This window comes from Corvus brachyrhynchos, unplaced genomic scaffold (genome assembly GCF_000691975.1).
Source record: "Corvus brachyrhynchos isolate BGI_N302 unplaced genomic scaffold, ASM69197v1 scaffold101, whole genome shotgun sequence".
Lineage (NCBI taxonomy): Eukaryota > Metazoa > Chordata > Aves > Passeriformes > Corvidae > Corvus > Corvus brachyrhynchos.
In genome coordinates this window covers 10,175,427-10,195,231 of record NW_008237239.1, presented here as the reverse complement: position 1 = coordinate 10,195,231, position 19,805 = coordinate 10,175,427, and the positions used below count along the sequence as shown (strand labels likewise).

Below are 19,805 nucleotides of genomic sequence, written 5' to 3'. Positions count from 1 at the left end.
ATTCTTCTTTAGCATTTGGTCAGCACCTGAAACAAAGCACAGCCATCTTTTGCTGTTTTATTCACCTTAGGAAAGTTAGATCCTTAGATGGATAAAGGAATTCAGGCATCTCATGTGCACAAGAAAGGCAATTCAGTGAGCCTGCCTGTGAAATGACAGCACACCAGCCTCTCCATGTCACTCTCATCACAGGTAATTTGGGGAGTTCCACCAAAGAGTAATTCAGCCCACTTACAATCTGAAATATTTTCTGACAGTGTTTGCCTCTTTCTAGTGACTAGACAGGGTGTCCAGGTGAACTAGGTTTATCACTTAATGTGATTCAATTAAACAATGGAAATTACAGCTCTCCATAGCTATGTCAACACTTCTGGGGCATGACCTGGGATTTTTGTCCCCATGTCATTTATATGAAGCATCTTTTGAGAAACATCACTGTATCTGCCTGGGAGGCATCTGTTTTCCATGGAAATCAGAAGATGGTGATGGGCAGGAGATAAACTCCACATTCTTACATCTTACCCTGACACAGAACTGTAATGTGTACATGACTAGGACTGCTGGGCTAAATGTAGCAGTAGTGTAGTAATTTAATTCTGAGTTACATCAGCTTGGAAGCTTAATTAATTAAAAAATCAGACAAAAAGGGATTACAGCTTCCAGATGTAATAAAATACTTGAGGTGTAGAAAAGTGAGGTTTAAACTTGGGCCTGCTGACTTTTGCATAGTCCAAAACATATTGAGTGGTGAGTATTGAGACTGCTTACGCTAGGCCATTCTTTCATGCAGAGAAAGAGTTATATCAAGTCAAAAGCATAAGGAAACACTGCAGTCAAGTAAAATGTTACTAGCTGAGAAAATTACAACCTGGTAGTGCAGCAAAACATGGCTGCATTTGGTTGCACCACAAACAATATTGCAAGAACAGACAGCTAATGTTCCACACATGATTGTAACATTTTCATTCCTCACATTTTGAATAATTAGCAGTAAAAATTAACAGTCTCTTGGATTTTAGGCAATATCATATCTTCTACTAACTGTTGAACTTGCAAGGTCTACTGTTCAAACACTAAAGCTATAAGAAGATATCCAAAACCAATGCCTGGTGCCTAAATCTGTATTAGGACACACGAATGTCCATTTTATGACCTTGGGTATGAAAGTGAACAGCCAATGGAGTTTTAGAATATTTTTACAGACATTTAACAACTGGTTTGCTGAGAATCTGGAAACATATCTGCTTAAGTTGCACTTTTTTATTAACACATTCATAGCACTGTCAAAAGGAATATCTAGAATCTAGAATAATTTATCATTCTATTACTTCTATTTTTAAATCTAATTATTTCACAGAATCAGCACTATGAAAAATTCAGCTTCAGAGAAACTTAAAGCAAAACCCAAAAAACATTACGAAATTTCCAAGGAAAGAGTCTTTCATTCACTTAAAGATTACTTGAGAAGCAGGACATGTTACTACAAACAGATTACTACAAATCCCTTACTTTCCCTTATGGGATTTTCTGTTATCTATAAAAGCACCTTCAGTTCATGAACTATTCTCCTTTGACATATTTCAATATTTTTTCTTTATAAACCTGAAAACAGCAAGGTCAACAAACAAATACTTAAGTACTTATCAAAACAATATATTATTTCTTATAGTCTATAAATTCTATAAACTAGACATCAGTTTTATTATTATATACTCTACACAGCAATCCAGATACTGATAAACAGGTATACAACAGAAATCAAATTCTCTTAACTGAAGCATTCACTGTAAAATTGACTGTAAGTTTTTTCCCCAGCGCTTACAATGTATTTTGTTTACATGTTTTACAAAATACCATCAAATATTCCAAGAAAGGGCTTGACATCATTGACTTCATCATCAAGAAGACATCTAAAGAAGATTAAGCAAACAAACAAACAAATAAGGTATAGCTCATCAAAGCACATGAAATCAGGAACACTATATAGTCAAGAGAAACCAAGACAAGCAAAATAATTTAATTTCTCTTTTAAGAACAGCTAATTGTTATTATTATTGTGAAAACTAAACTTTTTAACAATGAATATTAGAAACTAAAATGTTGCCTAAAGGTCTGTGTTCCATGAAGAACTAAGCACTGGAACACTGAGGAAAAAGAAAAATATATGTAAGTTTTTATTACCTAGGATCTACTTCTTTTTCCTGTTCTTTCGTGAAAATAAAAAAATCTTCCTTCCTAGAGAATTTAGAAGAATCTGAGATTATTTCTGACATGGCAGAACACTGTACATTTTTTAGCTCTTGAGAAGGACTTGAATGCTTTTTTTCTTGAAAACTGAACTGCAACATAAAAGTTAAAAAGTTCATATGGTTAAACCAACTAACTCAAAGAGAAACTGACAGGTTGTTGTAGAATGTAGTACTGGTATTTAACTGATATTATGGTGTTTGACAAGGAACAAGCATGTGATGAATCTAACTACATACTGGATGGAAAAACTATCAAATTGAGTAAATAGTTTTGAAATCATGCTATATAAAGTAAATCAATGTCCTATTTCTTTGTATCAGGAATATCCCAATGAACACAAAATGCATGCAGGTTTGGACAACACAGGATGTCCTAACTGATTCCTAAGTCAGATATGGCAGATATATTTACACAGTAAATACTGTTAAGTATAGGAAATTCTGTTATCAATATATTTTTACTCACCGAAGTTATATTTCTGTTCTGTACAGATAAATTCACTCTTGATGTGCTACTGACCACAGAAACATCTGAGTTCTGAATATTGGTCTCATCTTGTACTGTGCATAAACTGAAAATACCAAGTTGAATAATTTCAGTATTTTTACAGAAGTGCAAAAGTATTTGCTTTTCAGTTCAGAATTTTCTCCTTATTTCCCTGCACACTTAAATAAAAACCACATTAAAATCATTCAACAATTCATACCTTTTAAACATTGAAATTTCATTCACTTTTACAAGTGAAGAACCTTCTATATATTTAATTACACAGATGCATGTGAAATACAGACAATATTTTAAACTGAATAAAATAGTAGTAAATTATATAACTCTTACTCTTTCGAAATGTTATTTGTGGCTTTGCTTGTTGTATACCGGCAGAGGGGTTGACACTCATCTGGAATGTGAAGATATTTCCACGTTCCATGAAAGAATGAAAATTTTAAAAAGAGAGTTGAGAAGCAGCCCCAACCTCTTCTAAATATTTCACATGATATGATAAATAATACTTTGAAAATTATTAAGGTGTCTTAACACTTGAACTTTTTCTTCTATGGGTTTTGGGCTAATACAAAGATAAGCAGAGATATACAGTCAGTATACCTTATGCAACAACAATTATGCAGTTGCGGGCCACCAAAAAAATTTTAATTGTGACTTTTTCAACTCTGCCTTCTGTATTAGATTTGTCACAACATATGTGGCATTCAAGGTAGAATAATAAACCTGGCAGTCAAATCAATTAACCAAAAATTTCAGGTAGTTCTATTCATTGTATACGATAACAATTTATTCCCAAATAACAGCCTGTAGAATAATTTGTATATAGGAAAGGAAAAATGTTTGTTGAAATAATCTTACCTAATTCTCTACTGACAAAATTACTAGCAAATACCAATTTCTCATCATCAATATCATCCCAAATATCATCTCTCAGTTCAAAGTCCACATTCAAAGAATCTGAAAAACAATATCTGCTTTTATCTGTATGGCAGAAAAACATGAAGGATTAAATGAAAGATCAAAACAGTGAACATTGTAATTTTAAACATTAGCAATAACTTACTACTCTTTCCACAATTCCAGGATTGCAGTTGTTTCTGAGATACTTCTAAGGTATTATCTACCTGGTCCACTGAAGGTGATGAAGATGACAGTTTATTGCTAGACCTGTTTGGAAAAAAAAAAAAAAAAAAAAATCAATGACGTGTCAGTAAAACAGTTGCAGAAAGTTGCGAAGTAATTTTATTCACAAAACAATTCTTAGTAGTACCTTGGCAAGGCTGGCAGTAAAGACTTAGGTGTAAAAACAAATTGTTTGAGATCCACATTTTCCACATGTTGATTTAACATCTGCACCTAAAGAAAGCAAAATATTTTAACTTATAAGATATAAACATATTGAGAACTGTTATTTTTTAACAGGATTAATGACATCATTAATATTGTAAGTTAGCATAATATTTAAATGTCATAAAATCTTTCCGGTGTCTGCTTATCTAATGTCATCAGTTAAAAAGGTTTGAATTATGTGCTTCTAGTGCAGCACCCTGGCAAAGCTAGACTGACTCTCATCTGTATTAGCTATAGGCTAACTAATCCTCTATTGCAAACCAACAAGCAAACTAAACTGTGAGGTGGAAATAAAACCCTTCAATACCTCAAATGTCATTCTTGCTGCAGAAAGACCCAGTTTAACACTGCATTCAGAGGAATAAAGTGCAAGCCATGAAATCTTTCAGAGGTTTAAAACTAATATGGATGGTTTTCTTATAAACAAGTGTATCTACCTGCCTGTGAAAAAAGATCTCTTAGCAGCATGACTAATAAATACCACAGTTTGTTTCATTCAGGTCATATTTTGCCAAACCAAGTCACAGTGCAGTACCTTCCAGCAATGCCTTTGAACCTCACCAACCACAACCTATCAAATGCCATAAAAGAAGAAAACATAGAGGGCATGCACAAAAGTGGACCATTGGAAGCGTTCCAAAGAGCAGTAGAACCTCTCAAAGATTCCTGGACCTTTGTACTTCTTTACTTTTTGCACTCCGCACAGAAAAGTCAAACTTGAATGTTCATATTTAGTGATAAAATTCTCTGTGCAAACAATGCCTACAAATATGTAACAGATTAAAATAAACCTATGAAATGGCTGACTGCATTTAAATGAACCTTTAGCCGTTTTACTGGGGGTATAGATGAAACTGAGTTCCTGCTCCTTAAATCAGCTAGGTACAAAGAAAACTTTGTGTCTCCATTCATCTGTGACTTTGGAGGTACGCCAGTTTTACCTGAGAAAATGAAGCAAAATAATCTTCAGATTAGTTACAAGGGATAAATCCTAATTATTTTCAAATGACTTTGAAAAACTGCCACTAAGCTTAGTATCTTCTATTAAAAGATTCTAAAAGATTTAACATGCTAACTACGAGATTTAACACAGTATTTATATAAAAGTGTAACAAGCTTGACATTTTCTTAAAACAGAACCTAAATTCAAAATATATTAATCATTGTAGTTCTTATAAAAGTGCTATTAACAAAGCTATTTATAACTGGTTTTATGACTGCATCATTACAACAACTCAGGCCCCATTCTCTTGCTTGTATTGTTTCTGTGACTTAGCCATTGGTATGATGGGACCTGTTCTAAATTGCATTTGTCCAAAAGTATCAGAAGTAGTAGATTTAATGAAACTCACAGCAGTCATGCCCACACACATCTTTATTTTTACAGCGGTGGTTGCATTCTCTGTTTCCATATTTCTTGTAAGCAATCTCTTGTTTAGATCTGCCTCCTAGATAAATAGAATACAGGGATTCAAACAGTAATATTAGATATCAAACACCCATGATTTTTCTTACTTTCAAAATCATCAAAGAATTGCACTGTAGTACTTGACAAGCAGAAGCAGCAGCACTGTATTTTTATTACCTTTGAGAAAGAAACAGCAGGGATAAATAAAGATCTAGCTCCCTACTGAAAGCAAAATTCAATTTTCTGTTGACTTTGGTATTAGCCAGATCTGACCATTTACCTGTATCTACTTTTGCTGCTGGCAGACTTTGGGGTGAGCCATAACATGTATCACGTGTAGATTCAGCTGTCAATTTTTGATTTGTAACCACCTTATGTCCCTCTGGTTTTGGTGTTAAGTAGAAGGCTGTATATGCTTGCTGTATATCAAGGCCAACTTGGAAAAAAAAAAGACAAAAATACTAAAAATGGTTTTAAACTGTTTCTATATTGATGGCTTGAAGTGGCTACCTGAAAACAGAGGCTACACAAGATTGAGAGAATAAAGTGGGTATTTATTTGAAGGGCCTTCAAAGGTACACCTTGGGGGTCAAAAACCTCCGAGGGGCTCCACCCAAGATGGCTGCTGGGTCACGGGTTTTTCACACTTTTATAAGTTTGGTCCATTTGCATATCAGGGTTAGCTTTCCAATTATATTTTCAGGCAATGATGTAATTACCCCAAGTTTGCTCCCCCTGTCAGAGGCTTTAGTTTACGTATTTTGGGGCCTAGGACAACAAGGTGTCATTGAGTTCAGGCCCAGAGAGGGTTTGTTATGTCTAACCAGCATGAGAGAACAGCAGCTAACAGGCTATATTAAGTTTCAGAGTTACATACTAAGCAGTACAGGATTTGAAAAATATAAAAGTTAAAACCTAAGGCACCAATACTACTGATACCAATACTACTACTGATTATCTTCAGTTTTCTGAAGTGTTTAAGCAAGTAAATGTTATTCAAATATCATGGAAATTTGTTAAAATAATTTACCCTTAAAGCACACTCTTATACAACCAGATTCTTTAGGATTGAGATTAAAAACTCTAAACATTTCCAGAATTAAAGATATAGTTGATAGAAGAACAACAAAATTAGTCCCTTTAACCAAATGTTCTTGTATTGTTTTAAAAGTAAATTTATCTATGGCTTTGCACTGCTGATAAAATTTCAACTTTTAAATTGTACTACAGTCTCTGTTCAGGAGTATCAGCAGCTCTGTAGTGGCAAAGGCATAAAATGAGTATGTTGATAATACTTCTCAAGTTGAATGCTAATATTCATGAGAGACTGAGAGACACCCTTTGTAAAGAGATTAATTTTGTCTTTTATGATGGAAATAAAATTTGCTGGAAAACCAGACAGGCTTTTAAAAAATTTGAGACTTCCTTCAAGTCTGAAATAGGAACAGACTTCAAAATAGAGACTAGGAAGACCTGGGTTTACTCTAATTTCACTGTTACCAGTTTCAGAAAAATTAACTGTTGTGCTGAGTTTTACTGAACTCAGTACAATATGTAGATAAAAGGACAATTTTCTTAATTTCTGTGTGGTTAGAAAACCCTTCATTTTCCAGAGCCACAGGTCTAGCTATAGAAACATTGATTATTCCAGGCTTGATTATTGTAATAATCTCAATGTTCAATATTTACCATGGAAGCATCAACTACACTTCAGTTAATCTAACACACAGCAATCTTCTTTACTGGTGGGCCATGATGACAGAATTTAATGGAGCCAGTCTAATTTTAAATTGTTTTTCAAAGTCTTGTGTTTCAAGGTCGTAAGGGTCTCTCCTCATCTGCTACTATAGTTCCAATTGTACGGAAATTGGCACTGAGGGACCAATGTTTAAATCTGCACTACATTTTCAGGTGTAGGAATTTCTTGTTACCAAAGTGGAGATGAATCCATATCCAACACCTCTTTACTACAATGCAAAACCTAACCATTCACAAAGACAGCTCTGCTCAGCCTAAATAACCTCTCAGGCTGATAGGTTATCCCTCTGAAAGTTAATTCACTCGAAGGAGGAAAAAAGAGAATCCCAATCTGTATCAACAGAGCAAAACTGTTACTGTCTCCTAGTAACAGTTGATGCTTCCTAGTTCCTTAATGTGGTAGTTAACGAAAAAAACCAGATAAGTAATTAGGACAGGTAGTATGCAACCCAGTAAAACACATATAATAGAGTTTTGTTTCCAGAACAGCTCACTTTATTATTCTTTGGTTTAATCGCATTTTAATTCAAAATTCTTATGCAGTTGCTTTTTAATTCAAAGAATACCATAACCTACCATAATCAGAACTAATTAAATTTATGCTAATGTCTTCTGATCTAAGAGCTCTTTTCACTTCAATTTTCTTCATCCAATTTCCAGTTTTCAGCAGCACAGAATCCCTGTAATGCAAAGTTTTGTTAGACATGGTCAATGAAAACAAGACTGTATACTATAGTATCTGTAACCAAGTGAAAGAGCCTATATTTGGTCTTAGTTCTTCAGTTTTGCTTGATAAGTGGCCTAAGAATAACTTTCCAATAATGCATGATTTATGGCCATAAGAGACCCAGGATTCTGCAGATCAGTTTCAGTTGTGCCAAAAATGCCAGATTTTGGCCAGAATTCTCATGAAGGTCAGGCAGTTGAAAAAGATTTTGTTTCTCTTTTCCCATTTGCTCCAAGTATCTTTTACCCAACTGGAGAATTTAATTCCATCTCTGAGGGGAAAAAAACAATTTATAAAATATAATTAAAGAAATATAGCTAACAGGAGTAAGTAACAACTGGTGAATCTATCTTTTACTAGATAATCTTTTAATTATCTTTTAATAATCTATCTTCTTTTATATTTATGGGTAAATTTTTATGACATTGATGTTGAACAGATATTTACACGTGCTCTCTGCACTGACAAGCACACTGGCATGTTTTTGGGGTTTCTGGATCTTGTGTAGCATTTTAAATGACAACAGTGACTAGAAAATGCTGTAAGATGAAGAATAATTTTGTACTCTTAGACGTCAGTAGGAAGTATCACAAAAACTGCAAGTCACAGAACAGATGAAAAGCCAACACCCTAAAAAGATGTAATCTGATCATACATACATAATTTTCTGATTAAAAATGACTTGGTTGTCAGCATCTCCTATGACCAATGTAACATAGTGAAAGTCTGGCGCTGTTCTCTTTGTCTGTAGCTGCTCATAATTTGTTAATTTGACGGTTACTAAGATTTCAGCCAACATGTCACTGTACTTTGGAAGCTAGGGAAAACAATACAGAAGACATAACTGCTAAAATATGCAAAGTAAAATATATGCCCTTCCATAAATTTCTAACTGTTGATACAAGCACAAAAGCTCAACTCAAGCAGTTTGAATTTGTGGCACAATTTTTATTTGTTGTTCTGAGACACTATTACACAGTACTAACTTGCCCTAAATAGCTGAATATCCTAAGTTTGATTAAGTACTGAGAATCAAAGACAAATGCAAAGAGAAATAAGCAAGAAAAAGACTTGTTATATAGAAGTTATATTTTGGCATCCCAATGTTCCTCTATAAGATATTAGTAATTGTTAAATCTTTGTTTTGAGAATCAAGCTACTCATCTGGTATTATGTCAAATGAAAAGCTAAACAAGAACTGATTGTTATAACAATAGTATTTCACACATCTGTTGAGTTTTTATCTTCAAATGTGTCTTCATTTCTACCAACTTTATGGTTACTTTTCAAATTTTGCATTTCAGAAAGGTAAAGTGTCTGTGTAACCCATATAAAGACAGAATGCGTATCAGAACCTCAAAGCTCTTGATTACACATAGAATTGTACCCTGCCTTGGAAAGGGCACCAGGTAGGTTAATGTTATAATTTACTGTTTCTCTATATTCCTAAGTGTGATGTAGAAAATAAACATGAGTTAATACCATTTCAGTAAGTTTTATTTGGATGTTTTGCCATCCCTAGGTTTGTTTATATTCAAGATAGAAGAGACCTCTCAGATTCACATATAATGCTAGAATGTGAATATACTGGTTTACATCTGTAACATAAAATGCTGTCAACGAGAGAGGCCAATATACTATGGGGAATGTTTGTTTCATGGCTCTCCTTTGAGACTTAGGAGTTTCATTCTATATACTAAGCTGGAAGTAGGTCACAATATTGTGTGATCTTCTATCAGTGAAGACTCAAAATTTCTTTAAGTCAGTATTTGCCTTTTCATTTAATAATACTAGCATAAAAACATAAAATAAATATAAAAGAATTTACCTGTTCAATGTCAAGTTCATATTTTGGAAGGTGCAAAACAGACTCTTTTATCTGGTTTCCAAACGGAGGATGTCTGTTTAAAATCTGCAAAGATGTAAATCCAAGGAATCAGTTACCTGAGTAATTATGTTAGCAACAAAAGCCCTTATCATTCTTGGTTCTCTACTGTCAGTGATGCCCAGAATAGCAACATTACCAAAAGAAAATTCCAATACTTTTTCATGTTGCTACTGCTTCTGTTCAGTTAACAGCCAATGAACTACCAACGACCTCAGAACCCAACTATTCAGGTTTTATATGAGATGATTCTTCTATGTTGCACAAGCCTTAACTAAAACAGAACAAATGATAAGAAAAAATACGAAAGGGGCCAGAAATGAGAAGTCAAATTTCCAAAGTCAAAACAGAAGAACCCAGTAAGATTGATTTCCTTTAGAAGTCTGTTATATCTTCCAGAACTCCGGAATTACAGTTTTGGCAGAAAAGAAGCCAAGACCAAAGAACCAGTCCCAGGGTAACACCTAATTTTCCTTAAATAAGAAGTGCTTTGTAGATTATTCAGAAGATCTTTACTCCACTCCTATCTCAAACTTGCAGTAATGGAAATTTGAGATTCTCATAATTAACATACACTAAGAGACACTGTAAATATATATTCCCTTTTATATTTTTCCAACACTTCTAACAGAGAAGTGCATATTGTCCTTTGATTCAAACAATGTTAATGATGAAATTCTACATATTTAAACATCTACTTCCCACAGCCAGCCAAATCAGTGAAATCATCATTCACATTAAATTTTCTACAACAAAAAATCATACACATTTTCAAGGAAAACTGCAGTAGCTACACAGCTTTTTAAAGTCTACTAGTTAAAATGAATAAATCACCTAAACATCTAAATTTTGCTATGATCATATAGCAAATATATATTAACTACACTGCTTTTACTGGTAACAGTATTAATATTCAATATTTTCCCTATCATATTTATCTATGTACAAAATAGTAAGTTACCAATTCAAGTTCTCTTGCATTTGTGTCTTCAATTTTTTTAAATGACGTCAGCCCAGCATTTACCATAGCATTTGACAGTGATACACCTGTGAAAAACATGTATACACGTTTTATGCTGTTAAAGGGCAATGAATAACCTCAAATTATTCTGAACAACTGCATTATAGCAGGTAAACCCAAAGCATAAATAAACTTATATTACATGTGATGCAATTTTCTGCCCAGCAAATCATTAAATTTATTTTCATTTGATTAAATATTTTAGTATTATTTAGTTTAATTTTTCCATTAGTAAAGAGAAAAAGAAACGCAATACAAACCAAACATGAAAATATTCAGTATTTCAATGCTGAAAACTTTCAATTTTTCTACAGTAAAATGGATTTTAGATCACTTTCTACAAGAGTCAAGAAATGTGTTCTGTATATATATGACAAAAAAAAGCATGTCACACAGTATTCTTTGTCTCAGAATTTTTTCCTTATCCAAGAAATTATTTAACTATGATAACATAATAATCATAAAGATCTCAGTGTTTCTGAGCAAGTTAATAATGAAATTCACTGAAAAAGAAGTATTTATTATAATCTTCTACAAGTTATTGCAGCTTTAGCAAAAAACTTTCCCATGGCATATATACCACAAAAGCAGACTGGCAGAGAATTCCACATACATTTTTATTTCTCTTTGTGATTCACAGTACTTCCAGTGAGATTTAGAAACATCACAGTATATGAAAAGGCATTTGACTGACTTGGAACTACCGCCTACTACAATAACTGCAATGATTGTAGGTAAAAAATAGTACCAAATACTTAGAATGAGTATATGGATCCTTCTCATACAGTTCTGCAAAACAGTATAAGAAATCTGAAAATTAAGTGGGAAACCTCATTACAGTAATCTTATAAGAAAAGACTTAACTCAAGAATTTAATAATTTAGAGAAAGAGAAGACCTTTTGTCTTTTTATGTGTATTTGAACATCTTTTGGGTCTGATTTAGGGAAAGCATCTTTTACCATCTCCCTGCTCCTTTGCAGAAGCTCTGCAGTCTGAAGACTGAAAACTCTCACATATTACTTCTGCTGCTAGAGCTGTTACCCTGTTTCTTTATAACTGAAGCTGAAGATTAACTCTTTTATCCTAATTCCTAAAATGGCAGAAGGATTTCCACCAGTGAAGAGAATACCAGATATAAATAAGAGTTTTTCTCTTTATCTTCATCTACACTTCTGAGCAAAAAATAAACAGGGGTGGAAATGAAATTGAACAAGTAGTAAATGTCATAAATCCTGTATGGCAACTGATCATTATCCTGTCTGTCAGAACAAGCAAACAGAAACCAAACATACAATTCAGCAAAGAGGGAGCATCATTATTGGAAAAGAGTTGTAGAAATGCAGTAAGAATTCAACTGAATCATCAGTCTCAGTAAGGCCATGTGTCAGTCAAAGAACAGTCACTCTTGTAATGGAAATATTGATTAATAAGGCTTTTTAAAGGTTCAAAAATAGCATACTGAGATAAGAGTTTAAAAATTAAGGATTTCTCAATATGCTACATGGTATCAGCAAATTTCTATGAACTTAAACAATTCATTTAACTTCACAAAAAAATAGAATAAGCTTAGTAGCCATAGACAGAGGTTAAGAATCACATCATACTATAGGAGTCAATTCAGTGTTTGATTCAGGAAAAGAGTGAACTGTCAGAAGAATGCTCAAAAGAAGCCTGTGAGGGGAACAAATGACACTTTGGAAGTTAGCAGTTCTTTGTAACATATGTTGCAATAGCTATGACAGCACAAGAAAAAAGCACTCAAAAAAAGAAAAATTGGACAGAGATGTCTGTATATACACCACTTATATTATTAAGAAACTAAACGTGACTTTATTCTACTGCATATACTGTACAGGGAAGGATTTGTTTACACTGCAAGTGCCATATTTATTCCACTCATCCTAACTCCATAGAAATGCTGAACACGAGGCAGATTCCTCAGATGACTGTGTCGACATCGGCACAGGAGTGGGATAGTGGAAATGTGCTCCCAGCACTCTGCACTGTGCTGTGCACAGGCTAACAAGCCCTGTCCCCTTGCTTTGAATCCACATGAATGAAGCATTACAGCCCCTGCACTTGAGCAGGCAAGGCTGTAATGCACTGTACCCTACGGACCTTTGGGTTTAGTCATTCTCTAATTTGCAGACCTCTGTACTACACTGTTCAGTGCAGAGCAGATGTGTCTCTAAAGAAGAAAGAGAACGCTGCAGCAAATTTTGAAAGGAGGAAGGTATGATAAGACCAGACATCAAAGCAGGAAGATACACTACTACCTCAAACAAGTATGACTACATTTTTATAACAGAGTACTCAAAAATTTCTGAACTCCTTCTCAAATAATTATGACAAGCCTGTAGTTCCAGCGAGAAGTTCATTCAATAACAGGATACAGTTAAAGGAAGATTATCATTAGAAACTTTTGATCATTATGTGTATAAGAACCTCATGCACAGTAAATTGATTTCTATTTCATGATTCAATGTGAATTAAAAGGTTTTCATGCATACAAGTAAGAGGACCTACAGTAACAGCTTCTTGGAAAGGAAGGCATAGCCTAGTCAGGGACATGCAATCACATCAATGTGGAATATGCCTGGGATACTAAGAGGAACATTAGGGAATAAGAACAGTTCTGAAACACTTTGAAATCCTGAAGCAAATTACTAACCAGCTTACTTTTGTTATGGCAGATTCTTCTGACAATTGTGGTACTCAATTGTGGCAAATAAGTAATTAGGAGACTAATTCAATTATATAAGCAGACACCACAGAAATTAGCAGGCTAATTATGAGTTTTGATTCTCTGTCACTTTTATAACTTCTAACTGGCACCTACCAATTTTTTCCAATTGTTTAGACACATGAAGTGAATTTTCCCAAAGTCTGCACCTGAAACACTTTGCTAAAATCAAAGAGTTTAATAAAGCAGAAAAGTTGTTCTTAGACGATGCCAGAAAGTCAGATAACCCTGTAAAAAGAAGATTGACTTATATTAATAAACTAAAATGTAGCTTATTAGTATATGCGCCCAAAAAAAGGATTAAATTTTACCATACATCTAGTAACTCTTAAGCCATTTCTAAATATTCTGCCAGTATCTTGTGTCAAAGTAAAGTCTTGAATAGGAATACATCCCAGCTGAGCCTGAATGAGACTGGAAAAAGAATGGGTGTGATATATAAGCTATACTGTAAACAAAGAACAACATAAAAGTTTTTAATGGGGAAAAAAAAAAAAGGAAATTCAGAATAGAAAAAACAAAATACAAGATCTGGACCTCTGCAAAATGACAGAAAATTTAGCAGGGACTTCAACAGCCATAAAATGGTAGTTTTTCAATAAAAAATAAAAACGCAATGTAATATTTACCAGTTTACTTTCATTTCTCTTGTTTTTATCTTCCCCTCCACTGGAAACCTATGCATGAAAACATACATCTTTTCTACAGTTCATTTTATTTACTGTTAAAAAGGTACTTTCAATTTTCAATGCATTTTATTTTACCTGATAGTTATTTTGTCTTTGTCTTTATTCAAAGTGTTCAATATTTTCTTTTCATTTGTTCTTAACTTCACATCCACAAATTCTGTGCAGTTGGAGATCATTGTAATCTATAATAATCAAAGTTTTTTAGTAATTGTTTTAATTTGCCATTTTTCTATCACTTCTTTTTTTTAAAAAGAACACTTTAAAAAAAATTATTGTCTCAACACTATGACCATGAAGAGACAATCAATCAGTTCTTTTTAATACTGACCAACTTCCTTTCCTCTTCTTATAAAGGCTATTAGATAATCAAAAGAAAAATTTTTTCTATCAGCTTTTAGGTTATTATTTCAGTTGAGGTTATCTAAAATCAAACACACACTGCTAACACTTTATACAAGGCAAATACAAACAACTTTTGCTATCTGTTATATATTTCACCTTACTTTCTTCACACTTTAATAACAAAGAGTCACAGGAGAACAGGTGTTCCATTTTTTCATGGCAAATCTGTTCTACCATAGTATTTGCTTGAAAACAAAATGCCTTGTGATTCAGATAACAACCTGTTATCTGAAAGAGGAAAGTTGCTTAAAACAGAAAGACAATCGCCTTCAAAATAAAACCCACTCTTGATGCAGCTGGTTTTTGCAACAAAAAATCCTACTAAACCACAAAACAGGTAAGTGTTGAATACATAAACAGAACAGCTTCAGCAACTTTGCATCTTCATAAGCACGGTTAGTGAGGGGAGAAAGAGTTGGAAATCAAAAGATTTTAAAAATACTCCATATAGAATTTAATTAGATGTATTCTTTAAAACTTTAGATAAACAAAGCCTGAGATCTTTAAAATAAATAACACTCTACGCTTCTTTTCCTAGACTATTTAAAAACAATGAACATATGTAATTTTTAAAAAAAAGTCAAATTACCAATTCGTTTAGAGTCTCAGTTCCCTTAATTGTGAAAAACTGCTTCACTGTATCAAATGCAATATAATACCATGCCATTAATCTTCCAGTCTCTGTAAAAGAAGAATATACCTCAAAAAAAAATGCCAAGTATATTTCAGTGAGTTGGAGTTTTTTGGGCCACAAATTTAATTTATTTGCTTATTACAGGCCTCTGTGAGATTTACCACCACTACTCAGTATGTTATTGCCCCCAGCTGTCTGATGGACATTACTGACCTGATCACAGGGTGGCAGAAGGAACCATGTGCCAGTTACAGTTCTCTCCAATGGAGATTAACTCACACTAACATACCAGGCAGGGAACTGTGGTTGCTAAGAAGCCAACCACCTCTAGCAGAGGGCTGCAGAGAAGAGCAGGTATTGATAAAACCTGTCCTTCACTGCACTGTGCCACAACCAATTATCCTGTCACAATGCTCTGCAATCTTCTCCTAATCTGCAACAGATTTTCAGCAACAAGAGAAGATCTATTCATGAAACAAGATTAAGAGAATGAATGTCCATGACCTGGTCAAGAAATTTGTCCATATATTCTACTCAAACAATCCCTCAGATTCTCCTCTCTACTACATTTATGCACTCTTATTAATGGGTCACAAGGATAGTTGAGACCCTTTGTAGTTCACTACCATCTCTACATCACTTCTGAAAATTAATTTATTTGAAACAAGTGTTACCTGTTGGTTTGAAATTACTTGCTTCATCCATCCTGATCAAATCAAAAGATGATAAATCATTTAAGTTCTTCAGACACAGTTCTGTCAAAAATTTGAAAAACAGGTGTTTTCTGCATGTACTAAAAATACCTTATCTATGTGTGAACCAGAAACATCATCATCGAATTGCAATGAATGTATACTCAAGTAATTCCACTGAATTCAAGTAAAGGTTTTAGAATATGATCCTGCTTTTATTAAAGTTGGTGGTTAACTTCTGCCTAGGGAAACTCACTCAAAGATAATTGATACAGAACAAGCCAACTCTTTCTCAGGAAGGCAAAAGTTGCAAAGGGAAAGAAATTAGATGCTGGAATGTAGGTTGCCATATTCAATATTGAATGACACATCAGAGAGCCCACAGCATTTATACAAAAGATTTCTGCTACAGAGTTAACACCTAAATGGTTCAAATTTCAAATATCCACAAGTGTTTATTAATTCTTCATTAGAAATTTTCATACTGTATCAGGTGCATTTGTATTTATTGCACTAAACCTGTTGTGTCAGGTATCTGCATAAGAATGACCTAAGCGCTTCCATTCTCTCTTTTTCAAGACCAAGGCAATACTCAGAATTTAAAAGTCAGTCAGAACAGCACTCAAAGCAATTGTTCCCTTAGCAACCAGAAATCATTGACATTATACATGAAATGTATGAAAACAGAACTAACTATACACATTACTACAAAATATTTCATGTTGCAGGGAAGAGGAGCTAGTTCCTTCAAGAACTTTTAAAAAGAGGTTGTTTTTAACATCAGAACTTCAAGGAAATATAATCCACACTGAAAAGGCATCAATTGAATTCTTCTAGCACTATCTGTACAGGTGATTTTAAACCATGCCTTCTCCTCTAAAGGCTTATTGAGGTAGTACCATGCTTCATTCTCTCTATTCCTTTCAACCTATATGGCAAGAATAGAAAAGTCCTGATGTAAAAGACAGGAAGAGATAGAAATCTACTGAAGGAGGCAAATTTTCTTACTGATAAGTACTCCTTTTTTCACTGTCTGCAAGTCAGAGTCAATGTCTCTCACATTTGGAGACTTCAAGTGGCAGCAAATACACTACTATGTTCCTGAAGACAGACCCTTGAAGTCTTTACACAATGAACAGCCTCAGCATCATTCCACCAAGCCCAAAATCAATCACAAATTTTTCCTACACAATTATGTAAAAGATGTAAAAAATGGGTAAGTGGAGTCCAAGTACAAGCTTGACAAATTTCTGGGCATGTATCTGTCCATGTTTTCATGTACCAGGCCCTCCTCCAGATATTTTAGCTCCAAGTGGTCTGGTTATGATGGACATGAGGACTTTCATTCAAGAGAGAAAACCGTATTTGTAGTTTTGCAGAACTTGATAGCAAGTACTCTTTTATTAATATACTATTTTTTTATCTACCAGAAAACTCACATTAAAATAAATTAACAAAACAAAACCACCTGAAGAGTTGTATGCTATTTCTGTATTTAAAGTTGAGAGGCACCAATTCCCAAACTATTTTGTCAGCTGTATGTTTTCTAATGGAATTGCCAAGAGCTAAAATGCAGTATTTAAAAAAAAAAAGGTCAATAACTGAGTTTTATTCAAGTCTTAGCAAAAAAAGCCTCTTAAAATCATGCAATTTTAAACTGTTTCTGGACAAGGCAAAGACGTTTACATTTTATATCCTTTGTTTTCAATTTATGAAGGGAAGATGACAATTTCTGAAAAGGCCTTTTTTTGAAAGTATAGCAACAGAAATTAATGACAACAAGTGAGATCAGTCAAAGGAAAATTAGAAAGAATGACAATCAAAATTAAAGTGTTCTGCTCCATATTTCTGAGCACGTATATAGAGATGAGGTAGGTAAAGGCATGTAATTATTTTCCTCTCAAAACTTTATTTTCCTCAAAAACCTCTCTACCAGTTAAAATGTACTGAAAGTATTTCAAAAATATTAATAACAAAATAAAATTAATAACATTCCATAGTAAATTACATTTGTTCTGCAAATGGATCTATTGAAATGAATGGATATAGATAATAAACATGGGTGAACCTCCCCTAAATGGTAACATTTTACTGAAAAAAGCTAAAAAGCCACTTACCTTGTAATTTTGCTTCAATTCCAACTTTATCTAACCCAGATGAAAAACCTCAATGGAAAAAACAAAAGTTATTTTAACCTAATACTACTGTACATTTCCTCGTCAATGTCATTGCCCATCAAAACTGATTTGCTGATTTTTAGGAGCCAGACAAATACCCCAAAGTGAAAAATGTGGGAATATTTATTATACTGCAAAAAGTCAGAAGTCTTACGGGGTGTAACTATCTAAGTATCAGTAAGAGGCTGTTAGAACAGACGTGCAAAGGTAAAAGCTGCAGACAATCCCCCATGTAAAATATCAGTCCTAAAAGTTGCGGAAATGTCAATAGCAACTTCTCGGGTACAGTTTTCTTATTTCAGAATATAGGAGGCCACCTAAATTCTAACATCCACTCAAGTGTTAGATGTACTATGTTCCAGTCCCATCTATAAATCCTTATAAAAAATTGTCTCCAGCAAGTGCCCAATGATTTCAAAATCAGGTGTAGAGCAAGTGGGCAGGAACAGAGACATGGTCAGGGCTGGGGACTGAGATAATGTTCTGGACCAGACAAATTGAAGACACTGGAATTAAAGATAATTGAAATTTTATTTTAGAAAAAACTATTAAATTCTAGTCTATTTTTTTCTTAGCAAATTACATATTCAGCAGTGAAAAATACATTATGGCTTGTTACTGCATTAATACATGGTCCAGCATATTAAGATCAAAAGAAATAGATTATGAAGCTGTAAATGGCTTCTTCATAGTTTTTAAATGTTATACCATGCTGAAATTCCCACTAATTAAGTTAAAGAACAACATGTTACAGGCCACATTGCACATCTTGTTTTCATCTATTTATGAAATAACTGTTCATAAGAAAATGATAGAAACAAATAATATGGATCTAACACATCCTAGTGTCATAATTAGTTCAATTAAAAAAATAAAGACAAACCATAATGAGTTGGATTTTTTAAGGCTCTAATGTACAAGAATGTTGATCGTATCCATTCCAAAGCTACACTGACATCCGTGACAGTATGTAGCACTATTTCTGCATTTAAGTGCTCAACAAGGTGTCTGTGCAAGCTAGTGCAAAAAAACAAGAGTTAAGGACATTTAACAAATAGCAATAGAGAAGGTGATAAAACTATTTCTTCGGGAAGAAACAAAATCAAACAAACTCCTCCCCCCCAAACCACAACTGTTCACTGAAATAAGTGAAATCGATAGAAGACAGTAAAGATTATGTAAATAATCAACAATGTAATTTTTTTTATTATGGTATAATGTCCAGCAAGCAAAAATAAACTGTTAACTATGAAGTTTCACATTTATTAGAAAACAAAGTCACATACATTTAAAAATTACAGCACAGATATTCTGTGCTGTTGATATTCTAAATATATTTGAAAAATGAAATGTTAACAAAATTACATGAATAAAATTTCCTATTTTACCCTTCAATGTCTTAACTTTCCTACACATTTCTCTTGATAATCTGTTAAAAACAAATATAGGCCTAGTATTTCCCAGACTCTGTCATCTAGAAATTCAGAGACATGGTCTGCGTTCAATTCCTGCTTTTCGTCTTTGCAATACATACTGTTTCAGTTTATTCAGTTTTCCAGCAGGA

The 19,805-nt window shown here is 33.6% G+C and overlaps 1 protein-coding gene across 9 annotated transcripts in view; it reads right to left on the bottom strand.

The window, feature by feature from the left end:
- Positions 1-939: 939 nt before the first annotated feature.
- The window catches only part of HFM1 (HFM1, ATP dependent DNA helicase homolog), a 36,472-nt gene continuing 17,606 nt past the window's right edge, over positions 940-19,805 (bottom strand). For 4 of the 9 annotated variants that reach the window (XM_017729924.1, XM_017729933.1, XM_017729926.1 and 1 more), the window contains 22 exons: positions 19,125-19,258; positions 18,182-18,229; positions 16,047-16,127; positions 15,328-15,419; positions 14,412-14,518; positions 14,277-14,324; positions 13,964-14,061; positions 13,744-13,875; positions 10,844-10,929; positions 9,826-9,909; positions 8,657-8,814; positions 7,847-7,950; positions 5,793-5,948; positions 5,457-5,552; positions 4,927-5,045; positions 4,025-4,110; positions 3,818-3,921; positions 3,613-3,711; positions 3,088-3,148; positions 2,716-2,821; positions 2,182-2,339; positions 940-1,910 (listed from right to left, as the gene is read on the bottom strand). In XM_017729924.1, the coding sequence (XP_017585413.1) occupies positions 1,844-1,910; positions 2,182-2,339; positions 2,716-2,821; positions 3,088-3,148; positions 3,613-3,711; positions 3,818-3,921; positions 4,025-4,110; positions 4,927-5,045; positions 5,457-5,552; positions 5,793-5,948; positions 7,847-7,950; positions 8,657-8,814; positions 9,826-9,909; positions 10,844-10,929; positions 13,744-13,875; positions 13,964-14,061; positions 14,277-14,324; positions 14,412-14,518; positions 15,328-15,419; positions 16,047-16,127; positions 18,182-18,229; positions 19,125-19,258 (2,224 nt within the window). In that variant the 3' untranslated portion in view covers positions 940-1,843. Of the gene's footprint in view, positions 1,911-2,181; positions 2,340-2,715; positions 2,822-3,087; positions 3,149-3,612; positions 3,712-3,817; positions 3,922-4,024; positions 4,111-4,926; positions 5,046-5,456; positions 5,553-5,792; positions 5,949-7,846; positions 7,951-8,656; positions 8,815-9,825; positions 9,910-10,843; positions 10,930-13,743; positions 13,876-13,963; positions 14,062-14,276; positions 14,325-14,411; positions 14,519-15,327; positions 15,420-16,046; positions 16,128-18,181; positions 18,230-19,124; positions 19,259-19,805 lie in introns of those variants that run through there. The other 5 variants (XM_017729925.1, XM_017729928.1, XM_017729927.1 and 2 more) reach the window with 5 other exon arrangements.